The following is an 11836-nucleotide window of genomic DNA, read 5'->3' on the forward strand; positions in this document are numbered from 1 at the left end:
CATTACAAGAAATTACCAAGATAGGATCACAGCGCCGCGGCAGATTTTATTATTTAATTGCCGAGGTGGGGCAGGGAGAGATGCTTGGGGGGGGTCCTGGCTCCGCGCCGGCGGGGATGAGCATTACTGCTGCAGGCCACCTAAGTGGGGGAAAAAAAAAAAAAAAAAAAAATGGGGTGATGCTGGTTGGGAGGAGAAACCGTTGAAGGTCAAGACCGATTTGGCCTTTGCAAACCAAAGGCAGCATCAATCCCCGATGCCGGAGCGGCCAAATCCGCCTCTCCGCTTCGTGAGGTGCCGGCACGCGGCTGCGTCTGGCTCGCTGGGCTCTTCCATCAGCCGTGAAATGTAAAGTTGGAATTTTCTGCTCCCCCCCCCTTCCCCTCCATCATCCGCTGAGCCCAAAATCAATTATTCCCACCCGCACGCTTGCCATCGATGCACGACGCGCTCAATAGCCGCGCGGTGTTGCCGCAGCCGTGCTGGAGAGGGTTGGTAACGGGGTTGGGGGCTCCCCCTTCACCTCCTCCTGGGGTCTGAGCGGGGAAAAGAGCCCCCCAGGAAGGGCTGGGGGCTGCTCTGGGGGGGGAGAGGGGGGCTTATTTTGGGGTTCACCCAGCTGTTGGTGCCTTCAGGTCCTTGTAACCCGCCCCCCCCCAGGGTACATTGGGGCCATCGAGCAGCGGTTTCACAACCCCCCCTCCCCGGCCTCCATCCCAACCCCACCGTCCCCGGGATGCTTGGAGACACGGCGCCTTGGGCTAACCACGAGGCCGGCACCCCTCGCTTCTTTCGGGGCTGCCACCCCCACACCCCCCCCCCCCCCCCCCCCCCCAGATTTGGGGAAGAGGAGGAGGAAGGGATGAGGGACACAGGAGAGGGGGGAAGGATGCACATCCCCAGTCCCCAGCTGCCGGCTGGCGCATCCCTCCGCCGGCAGCCCCCGGGGGTGGGCTCAGCGACGCACGTGTTCGGGGAGGGAGGTGTGGGGATGCGTGTGTACACCGTCTATATATACCACCGTGGTACAGGCGCCGGAGGAGTCACAGATCAGAGGAGCCGGCAGCCAACAGCACACCCGCAGGTAGGAAATCCGCTTTAATTTTCCATCCTAGGGGGGCTTGGCTGTTTTTTTTTTTGTTTTTTTTCAGTCCGAGAATGGTCCGTCCGGCTTCTATCCACCCATAGATATTCCCCTCCCTGCTAAGGGTTAAAAGAAATATCTTCCTGGAGGGAGAAAGCTATCCCTGCTATCCCAAGAGAGGAAAAGTTTCGGTTTCATCATCCGGCCCCAAAATCAACCGGAGTGGAGCCGGAGGGATGCAACAAGAGTCGGCGCGGGCCGCCTGCGCGAAGCCGGGGGGAAGCCCGTGGGGTGACGGTGGGTTCCTCTGGGATGGGAGGGATTTTTTAGGGGATTTTTTTGGGGGGGGGGAGAGACCCGCTGTGCCACGACTTTCCCCGTTCAGAATTTCTGCCCCTTATTCTTCTAGCCAGGACTTCACTGGAGTCACCGCAGGATGCTCCGGGAAATCCCCGGCTTGTGAACAATTCCTTTTTCCTTTCCAAAAAGCTCAAAAAGGAGGAAAATGAAGGGGGGTTTTGTTGTTTTGATTTGTTCTAGTCCCCCCCAAAAAGCAGGAATGAATGGCTGAGACATGGGGACGTGGGGAGAACTGTTCTTCCTGAGCTTTTTTTACCTCTAAACAGCCTTTCTCAGTCTCTTGAGCCCACATCTGTGTTTATAGTCGCGCCGCGGCGTCTAATTTTGGCCAATTATGGCCAATTACCTGATTGAGGGGGACCGACAAAAGGAAAGGTTTATTTTTCTGCTGAGCGCCGGGCATCTGTAGCCAACCCCCCCCCTCCCTCCCTTCCCAAATCCCTCCGGTTCTCCCTAAAATGCCCCCGAAAGCCACCGGCACAAAAGCCGTGCGACATCGCCAGGGTTTGGGGGAGCCAGGAAAGTGTTTTAGCCGGTGCCAGTGGGGGACACTGTTGGACAATATTGCGCTTTTTCGACTGGAAAAAGCTTTGACTCCTTCAATGCTGGCTCCTAGCGGGGCTGGATCCTGCCCGGTCGTGTCTCTCTTGGCCTCTGGATCAGGCCTTGGCTTTGGGCAGTGGGGGGAATTAGCAGGGAAAAAAAATAATTTGGGCTGGTTTTGCTCCGGGCGTGGGAAACGAGGAGCTCTTGAATGTGCTTCTCACGTGGCGGGACTGATCCTGACCTGGGAAAGCGGGAGCATCGCTGGGTTTAAACCCTTGTGAAGGTGTTTGGGGAAGGACAGCGATCCTGCTGCCGGGAGAATCCCCGCCGTTAGCGTCTCCCATGGGAAGAGGGGATGGAGCATCCCCGGGGAGAGGCAGGCAGCATCTCCCCGGCGCTGCCCGCGAGCTCCCAACCCAAATTGCATCAAATCAAGCGAATAAAACCCATCTCAGCAAGCACCTGCTGCCCCTTCCACCTCTTCTCCTCGGGTTATTCAGGTCCCACATCCTTCCCACTGCCCCCCAAATCAGCCCTTTTATACGGCTGCATCTTCCACATCATCCCACCCGGAGCAATAAATAAAAGCCGCTCGTCCTGACGGATAACCAGACCCCGCTGTTATCTGAACCGCAGGCTGAATATCTAGAAAAACCTCCTTTTTTCCTTTTTTTTTTTTTTTTCCCCCAAATATTAATGAGGGTAATTCAGCTGGATTGAAAACTCCGGAGGATGCACCCTTAGGGCAGCCCATAGCAGCGCGGGGGTCCCAAAGCTGTTTTGCGGGATGGAGTGGCCGTATCCTGACACACCCCCCCCTCCCCGGGATGGGTAGGTTTATTTTTCGGGGAGGAAGAGGAAGGTTCCTGCCCAGGAGCAGCCTCGGCGTCCAAGGAGCTGCAGGGGTGACTGTGGTATGACGCCAGAGCTGTCACATCCTTTGTCAGGGTCGATGGCATCTCCAGGCGCAAGGGCAGTGGGACTGGACAGTGCATCCCTTAGGAAATAGGGTCCAGGCTCAGTTTTCCCGGGTGAAAAAAATATGAACAAATGGGAAAAACTGGGGGGGGGAAAAAAATGGTGAAAAAAAGGGAAAAACAGGAAAAAAACGCATCCCTCTCTTTCTCGTGGGTCTGTGGCTGCGAAACTCATAAAGGAGCTTCGTGCCATCACTACCCCACAACCCTGGCACCCCCCCTCGCGCCGAACACCCACGGGCAGAAGCAAGAAAAAAATCTACCGCACTCGGTCCTTCCCTTTTAATGGCCTGACTTAATTTTTCGGAGGGCTCTGATGTGCAAAGGGGGGGTTGTTTCCCTCTTTCCCAGCCCTGGCCCGGCCGGCGGTGCTGGCAGGGTACCGCATCCCGCCTGCCCGATAGCATCTTTCAATTAACGGGGAAGAAAAGCCGAGCCGTAATCTCGGAGCCTCTTCTGCAGCCAGATGTGGCTGCTTTTCCCAGGACGTTGCACTTGATGTCTCTTGGGGACATGGGGACAGGGCTGGGGGTGTTGCAGCCCCCTCCCTGGCTCTGCTGAACCCCATTTGGGGCTGAGTTATTCTTTTTTTTTTTTTTGGGGGGGGGGGGGGGGGGGCGGCTGCCCCATCCCCAGAGCGTTCTGCCAAGCCTCTGAGTCACACTGCCAGCCAATTTTAATGAGACTCGATGAAGATTAAGCCCTAATTCCTGCTCCTTATCAGCTTCCCCTCGTACCCTCCAGCAAATGACAACTGGGAGCCGCCAGGCTATGTGTCACCGCCCAGCTGGCAGGGACAAAAGGTGACCGCGATGCTGGTCGGGGACCCCAACAGATGCTCTGCCTCCGTTGCAAGGAGCAGGGGTGTCCCCCCACCTTGGTGGGGTGGGAAATAATTGGGGACCTCCTGCCCAAGTGCTCAAACCCCCCCGCAAAAACAGCCTGAAACGCTGCTGGAGCAACGTGCGGGTTGCAAAGCCACCGTCACCGTCTTCTTCCTTGCCTCTGAGTATCGCAGTCCAGGCGTTTCTGGATGCTGCTCTGGCATGGAGGGACCTTGGTGCCCCAAAGGGTAGCACCAACCTTCACGGCCCCATCCTGCTCCTCTCCATCACCTCCATCTCATCCCCTTGCTGGCTTACAAACTTGGTGCTGTGCAACACTGGGACCCAAGGACCACGGTGACGTCAGGTCCCTTTTCCCGGCAGGATGAGGGTGAGGGGGAGGCTCAGGAAGACCAACCCTCCTCTTTGCAGATGGCCACGGGGACGCATCAAGCTAAACCTCCCGGAGCTGGGTGGGAAGCGCGTGGCCTTGGTCATGTCACTTAATCACCGCTCGTCGCTGATGGTGGCAAAGCCAGATGGGACACGGGGGTTTCTTTGGGAATTGGCTTTGCTGCTCCGTGCTGGGCGGGCTCAGATCCTGGCAATCCCGGCTGGCACCGATGGCTGAACCCTCCCAAGATAGGGACAGGGGTGAGACAGCACCCCAAAAACAGCCAGGAAGGAAAACCAGAGCAGGACATCCTCCCAATTCCAGTGATGCTCAGATAAGGAGCGTCCTGCTCAGGGGACAGCTGGCGACGTGCTGCCCTGCCATGTCCACCTGCTAAAATAAGCCCCAGCTGGGACTCGTGCCATGAGATAGCCTGGAAAAAATTAAGCCGGGGGCATGCCCGATCTGTTTTGGGGGTGAGGAGGCAGACAGGCTCCTTTCCCGAAAAGGATAATTTTGGCAGGAAGATCGGGAACACGGCGTGTCCGGGCGGGGGCCGGGGTAGGGGTGGGGGGGTGAGGGAGGACAGGCTGAGAACGGGCACATTTCGGTGCAGGTGCAGGGCTCGGCGGTGCCGGTGCCATCCCGGCTTGACGGGTTTTTGTCTCTCCCGCGCCGCAGCCGCTGCCGGTGCCGCCATGAGGGCTGTGCTCTGGGACCTGCTGCTGCTCTGCCTCTTCGCCCGGGCGCGGGGCGACTGCCGGGGGGACTGCCTGCGCTGCGACCGCCACCTCTACCGCGACAGCTTCGACGTCCTCGTAAGTCCCTCTGCCTGCCGGCTCGTCCCCCCGCCACGGGCAGCACCCCTGGGGGAGGGGGTTGGGGGGGTGGGGAGGGGTAGCACCTATGGGTGCTGTGCCAGCTGCAGGCCCCCCCCCCCCCCCCCCCCCCCCCCCACCGCATGGGTACCCTCTTCCTTGTGCAGGGGTTGGGGTTTGGGGTCTGAGGAGGTGGGGGTCGGTGCCAAATCTCAAGGGGAAGCTGCCACCCGCTGTCCCTCCTCTTTGGGCACACCCCCCCCCAGGGACACCGTCGGGGCAAGATGATCCCGAGGGAGGATACGGACCCCGAATCGGCTGCTCAGAGTGATGGGGACAAGGCTGCGATGGCCCAAGGAGGGTCCCAAGACCCCAAGCATCCCCAGCTTTCCTGCCCCCCCATGGCTTGCAACATCGCTGTTCCCACCCATGCCAACCCTGGACCCTCCCCAGACCCCCACCCCATCCTCCAAGGAGCCACCAAAATCCCCCTCTGAGCCCCATCAGGATGGGACCAGCTTTGCAGACGGCTGGTGATACGGTGTTTTGGAGGAACGGGCACCGGGCACCCCATAGCCCCTCTCACTGTCTTGATTTGCTTCCAACATTGGATGGAAAGAGCCATTAAGTAGCAGTTTGGGGTTTTTTTTTTCCAGCCCTTAATACTTTTTTTTTTTACCCTTCACTGAGCCGTGGCTGTGCCCCAGCCAGCAGCATTTCTTTTCCTCCTGTTCCCTCTCTGCCCCCGGGGGATTATCCATCGCCTCCCCCCCCCTATTTATTAGCAATGATAAATCACGGCGGGTTGAGACGTCCACTCGAAAGGAGCCGGCAGCTCGGGAAGCCCCCAGGGTTGGGAAATGTCCCCCCAGATCCAGGGAGGGGGACCAACAACTTCCAGGGCAGCGCGGAGTTGCTGGAGCCATCCCAGTGCCACCCCTTTGCTGGCAAAACCTCCTGCCATCGTGCATCGCTGCCACCGAGTTTTGGGGTGCAATCGCCCTGGTTTTGTCCCAGAACGTTGTTTTGCAGTCTGAAGGCACCAAAGTCTCTCCAGGGTCCTGCTTGTGGAGCTCCATTTTGCCCTGTCTTCCCCGGACAGCAAGATGGAGAGGCGATGGGCTGGTTGGTGGCTCATGGGTCCCGTGCAGGGTCATATCTCAAAGCAAGAGTGGTTTGAACCAGGAGCAGAAGAACCCGGGGTCTTTCAAGGCTCAGTTTCAGCTGGAAGAAGCATCGAGGTGGGACTTGATACAACCTCCCACCATTTCCAAAGCAACAGCCAAGGAAGTTCCATCAGCGACGTGGCTGATCCATCCTTCAGAGATAGAAATAGGAGATCCCCCTGAAGTTACAGGCATGCCAGGACAGGACAGGGACCAGCTGATGGAGCTTGGTCTTCAAGGGGTGGATGAATCACCTACATCCTCGTCTCCAGAGCCATCTAGGGACGGTGCAAACCCACGGTGGCACCGTTAATGCCAACCGAAGATCAGAAGGAGCCTCCCCAGGTAGTTTTGGCACCGGACGCGGAGCAGCATTGGCTGGTGATTGCGGAGGACTCCCAAAACACCGTGAGCAGAAGCCATTTCCACGTGAATTAAGACCACAGCACGATGGCTGAGGAGCCTGGGGTGTTCATGGGGTTGTTTTTGTGGATGACTGACAGAACCACTGATGGTCTTCAGGCTGATGATACCTGGGGTAATTTCTCTTGAAGCTTGTTAGCAGGTACTCATCGGAGCTGTTCCCTGCATGTGATCCACCACCTTTTATCTCCAACACAGGGCACTCTCAGGACACTCTCCATCAGCCGTAGACCTTGCCAAAGCCTTGGAGATCCCAGGACAGGACCTTGGCTTGGCGCACGATACCCCCGGTGTCTCCACAAGGACGTTGTAGGTGTCCTGGTACACGAGACCCTCGTCACCACCTCACTTTGGGACAACTATTTTTATTTTGACTTCTTGTCTGAAGAGCCTGGCTGTCCTTGGGGCTGGAAATAACCAGCTGCTGCAGAGCCACGTGCTTGAGCTGAAGCCCTGAGACACCACGCTGGGACTTGTAGCATCTCTCCCCTGGTGAAGTTAACGAGCCAATGGTGAAGAGGGTCTTTGCAGGGGTCTTAGTAGCAATGAGACATGCTGATGTGCTTCAACTTGGGGTTCCCCAGTTGGTGTTGAGCATTTAAAAGAGCCCAGCATGAAGATAACACCGGGATGAAGACACACCAAAGAGAGGGAAGACAACCCTTCCCTTCTGGGGCCTCCAGCCCTGGTTTCTTTCGGCATTTATTTAGTTTGCTTCATCTACGATATTCTCGTGGATGGTTTCCCCTGCGTGCTGGTTTTGGTGGCACCAGCCCACCGGGGTTATCACCTTGCAGCAGTTCTGGGGCTGAGTCTTGCCTTGGGGGACGAGGCCTCTTGGAAAAGGATGAGACACAAACGTGGTGGGATGCACGCATGGGTGCCGAGGAAGCCCAATGGCACCTCTCGACGAGGCTGCTCTTGATGGCCTTCGAAGGGCCGTAGAGCTGGGGGTGGGTTCCTGGGGGGCTGGGAGGAGGCAGATGTCACGCCTGCTTTTGATGAAGGCATGAAGCTGGGAAGCTATGGGCCGGTTGGCCTCACCTCAGTTCTCGGGAAGGTGGTGGAACGCGTCATCCTGCACAGCATTTCCAAACGTACCAAGGACAAGAAGGTCATCGGGAGCAGCCAGCATGGATTTATGAAGGGGAAATCACGCTTGACCAACCTGATAGCTTTCTCACTAAGAGAACCAGCTTGTCTTGACTTTCGCCAGGCTTTGACATTGTCTCCCATGACATCCTCGTAGACAAGCTGCTGAAGCACAGGGTAGATAAATGGGCAGTGAGGTGGACTGAAACCTGGAGGACCTTGACATCTTCGTTAATGACCGGGATGATGTGGCAGATGCACCTTCAGCAATTAGCAGATGATGCAGAGTTGGAAGGCGTGGGTGGCAGACCACGGGGTCATGCTGCCATCCAGAGGAACCTTGCCAGGCTGAAGAAATGGGCCGGTAGGAACCTCATGAAGTTCAAGGAGGAGAAGAGCAAAGTCCTGCCCCTGGGGAGGAACAACCCCAGGCCCCAGGACATGCCATGAGCACATGCCAGAGGTGCTGTCCCACCTCCGCTGTCCCGTGACTTGGTGATTTTTTGGGCTCACGCCGGGCTGAAGGACGCAGCGGTGCAGAGCACGGGGCGGTGGGGTGGGAGCATGGACATCAACGGGAAAGCGCGGACCGTGTCCTGCACAGAGCAGAGCCTGGCTGGGGAGGGTTGGGAGAGGGATGCTGAGCAGCTGCCACGGCTCCCCAGCATCTTCACCACCTGCCGCCACATCTGGAAAGCCAGGGACGGGTTTTGGGAGGGGACACCTCAACCGAATGAGGCCAGGCAAGGGCTGCCGAGCTGCCGGCACCTTTCCGCGGGTGTCTTCCAACGCCGGACGGGCTGGAAGGGGCAACCGAGGGGGGAACGCCCGAGCACCCGGCATTTAGGGGGCGGGGAGGGGGGGGGATGTCCCCGAAACCCACCTGACGCCCATCCCCGGTGTCTCCCGCTCAGGTCTGCATCCTGGAGTGCGAAGGCGAAGCCGTGCCGCGGGCCACCTGGGAGCTGTGCGCTGCTGCCGGCCGAGCCGCCCCGCGGCCCCGCGACCTCCAGGCCGCCGGCGATCCGTGGCCCGGCGCGGTGGGGGCGAACCCGCTGCAGGTAAGCGAGGTGCTGCGGCCGGGGGCAACCGAAGACGAAGGCGTCGAAGAGGCGCCGGGCGCCTTCCCGCAGCCACCCGAGGACATTTCCCGACGGCTGGGCGGTTTCCCGCGGGGGACGCGCGGTTCCAGGCCGGCGCCGACGGCCAGGGGGGTGCAGAAGCGATACGGGGGCTTCATCGGGGTCCGCAAGTCGGCGAGGAAGTGGAACAACCAGAAGAGGTTTAGCGAGTTCCTGAAGCAGTACCTGGGCATGTCGCCCCGCTCCAGTGAGTACGACATTGCCGGCGGCATCAGCGAGCACAACGAGATCTAACGGAGACCCCGGCGCCGCCCGGCTAGGTCCGCCATGGCCAAAAAAGTCAACCCTCTACCCCTTCTACACCACATGTCCATAGGTGCAAATTAAAAAAAAACGGGGGGGGTGGTGTTAAAAAAAAAAAAAAAAAAAAAAAAATTAAAAATAAATTTGGAAATGGCTTGAGGAAAAAATGCCGAATTAGAGAGCGGGGAGGGATGGTGAGGGCAGCCGTCAGCATCCGGAGGGTGCCCCTTCGGTGTCCCCCCCGCCCCCGCCGGGGAGGGTGGGCAAAGGAAAGGGGTGTTGTCCTCGACACCAAATAGGTTTGAAGGATGGTTCAGCCCCCTCCCAAAAAGCGGAAAAAAAAAAATAAAATAAAGAAAATTTAAGGAAAAAAAAAAAAAAAAAAAAGACATTTTTAAAATTTAAAATTAAAAAATTACAATAAATGACAATAAATGATGGTAGATGCCAATAAATAACAATAAATTGAAACAAAGAGAACCTTTTCCTTTCAGAAATTAAATAATTCCTCCCCAAACCGCTCCAGCTCCGCATGGAGCAGGGGGTTAACCCCGCGCTGCCGCCCCCGGGACGCTCGGAGCGCCCAGCCCCTCTCCCCCGCAGCTGCTGAGACCACCCACCCCCCAACCCCTCAAAGGTACAATTTGGGAGAATTTTAAACTTTTTTCCCCTTTTTTTTAGTTCTTTTTCCTTTTTTTTTTTTTTTGGATCCCCGGGTGGCACCTCCCTAAATTAGGGGATGCACCCCCAGCCCCACACCCCTGGGAGAGAGCCCCCCGCTCCCTCCGCTCTTGGCTCAGCTGCTATTTTTTTTCCTTTTTAATTTCTTTTTTTTTTTTCTTATTTTTTCCTCTTTTTTTTTTTTCTCTTTGTTTTATTCTTTTTTTTTTTTTTCCTCTTTATTTTCTTCTTTTTTTTTTTTTTTTTTTCTTTTCTTTTTCTTTCCTCTATTTTTTTTATTTTGATTTTTTTATAGCGTTCCGGCACCGCATCCCAGCACCTTCCGCCAGGCACAGGCAAAATTAACCCTGCTCCTGTCCGCCCCAGCCGCCTCCATCCTCTCTCTGACGGACCCCAAAGCGCTTCAGACTTGCACGCGTTCAGAAATCACTTTGCTCTTCACTCACTAAAGCCAGATTTAAACCAAGACCCGACGAATTTCGGCCTCCTCCGGCGACGGGAGCGCGATGCTGCGGATGGGGGGGGAGAGGACAGTGGGGAAATCTAAACAAAATAAGGAATTTTTGAAAAAAAATTGGATTTTTTTTTTTTTTTTTTTTTTTAATTTTAGGGGGGGGCGGGTTGGGCACTGTGAACAAGCCGCCTTAGAGCCAGCGGGAATCCAGCCCCAGCGCCTTCCCCGGCCGCGGAATCCGGCTTCCCACAGGATTTATTTCCAACATTTCGGAGGGGTCACATCCCACTGTGGCTCCATCCCCACAAACCACCTGGAAATAATTATTTTTCATTTCCCGCCCCCCCCTTATTTTTTTTTTTTAATTATTATTTTTCCTTTTTTTTTTTTTTTTTTTTTTATAAAAGTGTTTTCCTTCAAGTTTTTTAACGCCTCCGGGGTTGACTTCTTTGCTCAGCAATACAAACCACGCGCATTTTCCTCGCGTCCCCCCCTCACCCCGGCATGCATCGCGTCCCAGTCCCTGCACCGGGATGCGGATTTTTCCGTGTCGCTCCCAGGAGGATAATGGGATAACGGTTGATTTTCCTGCCTAATTTGCTATCCCCCACCCCCCCAAAAAAAATTAAAAAAAAAAAAAAAAAAAAGCATATCCCAGGAGCGACTTCTTCGCCCGGGTCTCACCCGCAGCGCTGCCCTTCACTGTTTGTATAAAAAAGAAAAAAATAAAATAAAATTAATAATAATATAATAACCCCTATGGAAAAAAGAAAAAAAAATAGAAAAAAAAAATTCCAAAATCTTGTTCTTTTTAATTGTTTCATACAAAGATTTCTCCATTAAACTTGTACATAGCAAAAGGATTAATAAATTAGTTTACTGTTTCTACGATATTATTGCGACTGGCAACCGTCACTTGGGTCAATGCTTGCAGAGGGGGGTCCCTGCTGCCCCCCCCCCCCCCCATCAGGGGGGATCCAACAGTTTAGTTTTAGGGGGGAAAAAAAAGAGATTTTTGTAAATTTGCATTATATCCAGAGCAGGGGGGGCTTTGGGGATGGGAGTAATCCACCCCCTGCGTGGGCTGTTGCAGAGCTGCAGGGAGGGCAGCCCCACGGCACTGCCAAAAATTGGGATGGAGCAGGGGGGTTATTTGGGGGAAAAAAAACGGGATTTGAGGGTTTAAGGGAGAGAAGGGGAATCTCTGCCCAGCTCCATCAGGCCCAGACCCTGCAGCCCCCCCCCCGGAGCCTTGGGGGGCTCACCTCTCCTCGGAGCCCCCCCCCCCCCCCCGGTGCTATTTTGGGCAGAGGGGCACAGGGTGGCCCCGCCCCGGGGGGGTCCCAGTTTGCAAACTGGTTAACGATGGGCACCAGGTGCCGAACCAGCTCCGGGCAGAGAGGCCATTCCTCACACTTGTTTTTTATTTTTATTTTTTTTTTTTTGACAAACAATAAAGAGAGGGGTTGTCAATTAAAAAATTAATTGGGGAAGAGCTTGGCCGGCGGGAGAGCTGGTTCCGCCCGCGGCACGTGGGGACGGGTCGGGCTCAGCCATAACCCTGCAGAAATTGTAGGAATTACATCAATTTGGTGTTCCTGGGATCTAATTTTTAATAGTTTATTTTTTTTT

The 11836-nt window shown here is 55.7% G+C and overlaps 1 protein-coding gene across 3 annotated transcripts; it reads left to right on the forward strand.

The window, feature by feature from the left end:
* Positions 1 to 1000: 1000 nt before the first annotated feature.
* Positions 1001 to 10303, forward strand: PNOC (prepronociceptin). Of its 3 annotated transcripts, none has more exons than XM_042803622.1 (4): positions 1001 to 1084; positions 4867 to 5003; positions 8599 to 9013; positions 10046 to 10303. In XM_042803622.1, exons 2-4 carry the CDS (start codon positions 4884 to 4886, stop codon positions 10093 to 10095), a joined length of 585 nt encoding a protein of 194 aa, XP_042659556.1. In that variant the 5' UTR covers positions 1001 to 1084; positions 4867 to 4883; the 3' UTR covers positions 10096 to 10303. The 3 variants fall into 3 exon arrangements, with proteins under 3 accessions (XP_042659556.1, XP_042659555.1, XP_042659557.1); XM_042803621.1 differs by lacking the exon at positions 1001 to 1084 and adding an exon at positions 1299 to 1381; XM_042803623.1 differs by lacking the exon at positions 1001 to 1084 and adding an exon at positions 4268 to 4724.
* Positions 10304 to 11836: the final 1533 nt, after the last annotated feature.

This window comes from Tyto alba, unplaced genomic scaffold (assembly GCF_018691265.1).
Source record: "Tyto alba isolate M040663 unplaced genomic scaffold, T.alba_DEE_v4.0 Super-Scaffold_40, whole genome shotgun sequence".
NCBI lineage: Eukaryota > Metazoa > Chordata > Aves > Strigiformes > Tytonidae > Tyto > Tyto alba.

Coding starts and splice junctions, on each gene's coding strand:
- PNOC (XM_042803621.1), top strand. CDS start 1,321: ATGCAACAAGAGTCGGCGCGGGCCGCCTGCGCGAAGCCGGGGGGAAGC. Junction 5,004..8,598: donor GCGACAGCTTCGACGTCCTC/GTAAGTCCCTCT, acceptor TCTCCCGCTCAG/GTCTGCATCCTGGAGTGCGA. Junction 9,014..10,045: donor GGGCATGTCGCCCCGCTCCA/GTGAGTACGACA, acceptor ATTTTTTTATAG/CGTTCCGGCACCGCATCCCA.